We start from the raw sequence: 6,017 nt of genomic DNA on the forward strand, positions 1-6,017 counted from the left end.
TGCAATCAATACAGCGAGGACTAGAAAACAGTGCTGACCATTTTAAAGCCTATCACCCAGATTGTTGGCATTTAGTCCAGAACCCCGTGTGAGGAGTTGCAGTGAGGACAGAAAAAGAGCGGACCACAGCTGACAACAACTTGGACAAGGCTGAAGAGAGGGAACAGAGTACACCAAAGATGAAGAAGGAGAAATGACAGGAGGAGCAGAGAGGACGAGAGACAGATGAGGGAGGTGAAAGCCAGGGATGGGAAACCACGTGCCATGAGGTTTCTGAGAGTCTGCAGGTTCTCATTCCGATTTCACTGATTAGTTCCCCCTCTCTGGTTGAAGGTGACCTAATCAGTGAAATCAGCTGCTGTAGTCTTTGGTTGGAATGAAAACCTGTAGACGCTCGGCCCCCCATGGCACTTGGTTGCCCATCCCCGGTCCAGGGGGTGGGGATGACAGAGCACTACGTTTGGAGTAGTGTTCTACCTGGCGGGCGGCTCAATGGCCTGTGGACTACAGCACAGTCAGCAAGGTCTGGACTCCACAGTCCACCAAGCTCTGGAAACGGGGTATCACATCACAAAATGAGCCGGCTGAAAACTATCAGAGTGATGCTTAAAAGACGTGACTGGCTGCCATAAACACACTCCCAAGAGACATCACTGCAACTTCCACAAATGTAGTCAGTCCATCTTTCCAACTACACCAAATATACTTTCTACAGTGGAGGTACAGAAGAATGCAACATCGATTCAAATTGCTCATTCCTCAGCATTGTGCGACCAGACAACGCCATCTAGTGGCACTCGCATAAACAATGCAGACTGTAGACAAGGAACACTGAATGAACACATGGAAAATGTGCATGCACAAGTTTCTCACCCCATAGAGCAGCGTTTCCCAACCCAGTCCTCAAGGACCCCTTTTCCTGCAAGTATTGGTTCCAGCTCTACTCTTGCGCACCTGATCCAGTTATGGTCTTAATGCTGATTGGTAGAGACAGATCTACCTGAACAGAGCAGCATGAAAGTGTGTAGGCCCCATTGGGATCAGGTGTGCAAGAGTAAAGATGGAATAAAAACTTGCAGGACAGGGGGTCCTTGAGGACTGGGTTGGGAACCACTGCCATAGAGGACCATGTCATCACCCATATTGGAGTTATGAGGTTTTCACATAACAGAGATGTGTTACTTCAAAATTTGGCTGTACATCACTGATATCCACTCATTGTCATGTCCCCACTGTGATATGCAGTCACCTGATTGACAGGCCGTGTCCTCTGGTCCATGGTCCAGTGAGGTGGAGTGTACTGCGTGGGAGGGAGAGGGGTCAAAGGTCAGACAGAAGGCAACAGACCAACACAGACTCATCTCCACCAGGGGGAAGCGGAGTGGGGGGGACTGGGGGTGGGCAGAGGAACAGGTGGACCTTAACCAGGCTGAGGCCTTCATCTCATATGCAGGACCATATGTGCTCTGCCTGGGAGACCCTGCACCACATGCTGTTTGCTGGTGTGTGTGTGTGTATGTGTGTGTGAGTGTGTACCTGGTAGGCGTAGGCGTTCTGTGCGTAGTTCATGGGCATCTGTGGGATCATGACCCCTGCAAAGCTGGAGTAGGAGTAAGGCTGCAAAGAGAGCCAGGGAGAAACATCAAAACCATAGCGCGGGGAGGTGTGTTTGTGTGGCGAGTTGCGTTTGCTGAGCAGATGTTAAAATCCATACTGACTATGCCGTCTCTTGGAGAGGACTGGAGGTCAACACTACAGCAATGAGCAACTACGTTTCTCTCATGTTAGTGAGTCTGCCAAGGCTGCATCTGCACCTGCTAATGTTTGTAGCAGTTGGTATTCTCTGAATAATTCACCAACTCTGATACCATTTGGCTATGATTGAATTCCTTCACAGGGAGGATGTGATAAGGTCCAATTAGCTCACTTCATTTTAATGTCTTCAGTGGCAAATTGATAGCACATTGATAGACTGTTCTCCAACTTCAATAAACTTCACTTTATCTTATTGAATATGATAGAAAGAACTGGAAGGCGTGTATGTTAGCATAATTATATACCACACAATATATCTGTTTACTTGGTCTGATGAGCCAAGGTCACAGCTCACTTTTTGCTAATGCAATCTGCCTGCCTTGTGTAATGAGATTCTGGAAAGCTTGTGTGTGTGTATGTATGTGTGTCACCTGATTGTAGGGGTTGCCTCCATTGAGCACAGGCGAGGGTTGTGCCATGCCCCCTCCCACAGGCGAGCAGCAGGCACAGTAGATGTACTGGGTGGGGCCCATCCAGGGAGCTGGGCCAACTAGGCGGGACGGAAAGGACCCTGGATGGTGCACAACATCAAAGGGCAACAAGAAACGTATGTTTAGTGTTAAAATCTCCTATTTGCACTAGCCCCCTCTAATTCTTCTGGGAACCATCCAATAAACTGACTAACGTCCAAATGGAGTTCACTGGAATACATACGAGAGCTCCTTTCTTTCATGATGGCAGGGCCCAGCTTGAGTTTCCGCCCCTTAAAACTGATCTGTTGCTATGGCAAAAAGTGTAAACAGAGGAAATGTTACTCCTAGCTGTACAAGATAAACAACAGGACAACAGTTCCAAAGACCTACTACTTGCTCTTACCTCAATGATCGTCTGGATGTTGACATCATCACTGAAGTACACAAATCCATACCTTGGAAAGAAAAGAGACTTAACATTTAGTATTGTCAGAACACAAAACATTTTAACTTCAGTACCAATACAAATATCCAGTAAAATAAGAAATTAAAACTGGAACAAAGTAATGAAATTAACTCATAAATAATATCATGCATAAAGTTATGAAATACAGTAGTCAAACAATCACCCCATTAACTGTAATATGCATTTTTATCCACCATCTGACATACTCATGGGGAATTGGGAACTTAAAACATGTGTTGCACTGGAGAACACATGTTACTTAACAGAGCTGCTGCCCAAAACAACACTCTCATCACAACAGTCAGCATGGACCACCCAAGTCATTTGGACCAGGGAACAAACAAAACAAATTTATGCATAAATAAATAAAAAAAAGTTGAAATTTTTACGCAACTGTCCATTTGGCTATGACATTGTTATATAGTTTGGAGACAGAAAATGCATCAAGCTGTATTTTGACTGAGATGGTAGTTCTGACACTCATAGAACAGACAGATGTCTTGACACGACTTACAGTGGTGCAACAATACGAGTACCAATAACAGGCTCAAGCTAAAGCACTTGTAATTTGTCTCAGTGAAGGTCACATAGGGCTGGGCGATAATTCAATATTATCGTTTATCGTCTTTCAGTGGAATCATATCATGATGATATGAAGATATTTTGATATCGTGACACACATTTCTGCTGTCTAAACTGATGATGACAAGCAAATTTTACTTAAAAACTCGACTCAACTCAACTTGACATCACACCTAACATTACCATTCGGTTCAATGAGATGAACATTAATTTTATAATTTAACGTGATTTTGCATACATGAACCATATCATGATATATATTGATATCAAGAAAAATCCTTATGATTATCATGATATTGATTTCAGCCATATCGCCCAGCCCTAAGGTCACAGATAAGTGTAGTGACAATTTAAGTGAGTCTTTTTCCCTCCACAGAGAGAACAATGCCATTTGATAAGATACACACTCACATTATATTTAAAATGTAATGGTCTGTAAAAAGATCTTGTTGTAGCCAAAATTGTCAATATTAATAAAACTGGTACACGCTGACAATTATTCAAAATGATGTACTGATACTTGGGCGTCTCTGGACAGTGAGACTCACCCTTTGCAGATCCCTCCTCGGTAAGTGATAATTTTCACTTCCTTGACAGCACCAAACCTTGCAAAGAAGTCCCGGATTTCGTTTTCATCCACCTAAAAAGTGTCATGAATTACAGGTTTAAAACAAAATGGGGTGGAGTGGACATACCTGACCATGTTAACTCCAGTATGTAGCACACATTTGCATTGTGCAGATCAAGTACACTGCATAATCTGATTTTACTCACCTTCATGTCAATCCCACCAACAAAAAGTGTGTTGGGAGTCAGTTTTCCCTCAGGTAGAATGTAGCCATTTGACAGCTTCAGGGAAGGTGAAGCCTGATAGCTGCTCCTTTGTTTGTGGATATCCTATCAAACAGTGCACGTATGTTTTTGTATGAACTTGAGCAATAACATTATTTAACTTATATTTTTCCAGAAACCAAAGACTTGAGCATGTGATAGAGTTGTATTATCTGGAACGGCTTCACAGACAATATAGTAATGGTGATATGTAAGAGCAATTCTGGGGATAAATGTACATTTTCTGGCTAAGAATTTTAAACAGTAGTATAAAATAGGTAATCTGGAAACAGAAACAACCGAGGACTTAAAAATCAACCATTATTACCAAAAATTAATTGTATATTTAAGTGCTCCAAATTTTGAATATTCATAACAGATATGAGTGGTGTTTTCCTCTAAAGCTAACATTAACCCCGGCTTGGCATGTGCAAAGAGAAAGTCTTCTTTTAGCTAACACGGCCAATAAAAACGACCATAATAGTGGCTAATTTACTGCTAATATTAACACGGTCTATTTTGACATCGACTTGCAAGCCAGTGATCTTTGTCCACCTGGTAGCAGGTTATTGCGACTAACGAAATTGTTTCGGTCTAAAGTCAATAATTCAATAAAGTCAAGAAGTTAGTTGTGAATAAATAAATCCCACACTAAACGCTGTTAACCCCCGCTAGCTACCAGCAGCTAGCTAGTGCGCCTTTTTAGGGTTCATCGGACATCGTTGGCTAACTTGGCGAATTTAGCTAACACGAGAAAGTTAAGTTATCAATCAATCAATCAATCAACAAATATAATCAATTTATCATGGTCTTTATAGGGCTGCTAATGGTATACCGCAATATCACGTAAAAGTGTCAATCACTTACCATATCTAAAACCATTAAAACGAATAAATTAGCTACACACTCTGAGGCGCAAACAAGGTTGCCGCTTGTTCTGCCTGACGACAAGTCTCTGAAAGCTGCTGAAGGAGCCAATTGAAGGACACGCCCAACTCATGCACATGACCAATCTAACATCCTGTAATAGCTACTAAATTAACAGTATCAGTTTAGCCTACTTTATAATTCAACATGACCATGCGATAATGTAAACCCACCAGGAAAAGTAGCCAGTAAGTAGTAAGTAAGTAGATTCAAATCAGTATTTACGTGGAAGAAAACTGTCTCGCTCCTTGAACAAAAACAAAATGGGGCTAGGTTTCATTGGGTGTATAGTCCCTTTGCTTTTTTTTTTTTTTTTTTTTTTTTTTATCATTTAAACAAAGCTTGTGGGAGGCAAAGCCCAGAATAGCGGCGCTCTATTAAAAATTACATTGAACTGTACTCTCTATTTTTCTAAAATAGAACTTAGTCAAGTGTAGGGGTAAAATGTACCCATGTAGAAGTGAAAGAACACAGCAGATTGAGATGCTGTAGTGAGTCACTGTCAAAATGTAAGTGCGGAGACCATTAAAAAAAAGGAAATAGTTACCATGAGGGGGGCAGAACGAACATGTCTATGGGTGCATCAACTCATATCCTCATATGGGTGAGAAATTAATCCATCCTGGATTGAAGGTGTAGAGGTGAGAGGTTGAGATTTGGCCCAGTGGTTTGAGTTAAGCTGTATTGAGGTTGGCTGATTCCTGCCTTGTGCAATCCTCTGATTACTATAATCCTACATTTGCATATAGGCCTAGTGCACTGTACTGAACAGAAAGGTGTTGTTCTATGGGCCTACCGTTTACGCAATACTATGGCACAGTGCATCCAAAATCATTATATCCAACATACAGTATGATATTATATACTGCATTTGGGATGCAATATTTGTAATAAGTTGAATCAGTTGAATATACTGGTTTGTTGATTGATGAATAGCATTAACCTATATACCACTAAAATTAATTATACAAATATCACCTTAA

The 6,017-nt window shown here is 41.6% G+C and overlaps 1 protein-coding gene across 1 annotated transcript; it reads right to left on the bottom strand.

The window, feature by feature from the left end:
- Positions 1-504: 504 nt before the first annotated feature.
- dazl (deleted in azoospermia-like) lies at positions 505-4,989 on the bottom strand. The gene is made up of 9 exons (XM_071529324.1): positions 4,975-4,989; positions 4,051-4,173; positions 3,825-3,916; positions 2,632-2,683; positions 2,470-2,536; positions 2,187-2,326; positions 1,537-1,617; positions 1,250-1,300; positions 505-549 (listed from the first exon to the last, which is right to left on the bottom strand). The coding sequence occupies exons 1-9, from the start codon at positions 4,987-4,989 to the stop codon at positions 505-507; spliced, it is 666 nt and encodes a 221-aa protein (XP_071385425.1).
- Between the last annotated feature and the right edge of the window lie 1,028 nt (positions 4,990-6,017).

This window comes from Centroberyx affinis, unplaced genomic scaffold, assembly GCF_046629955.1.
Source record: "Centroberyx affinis isolate AG114_WGS23_722 - 3 ecotype Tasmania unplaced genomic scaffold, CSIRO-AGI_Caff_v1 ptg001778l_1, whole genome shotgun sequence".
Taxonomy (NCBI): domain Eukaryota; kingdom Metazoa; phylum Chordata; class Actinopteri; order Beryciformes; family Berycidae; genus Centroberyx; species Centroberyx affinis.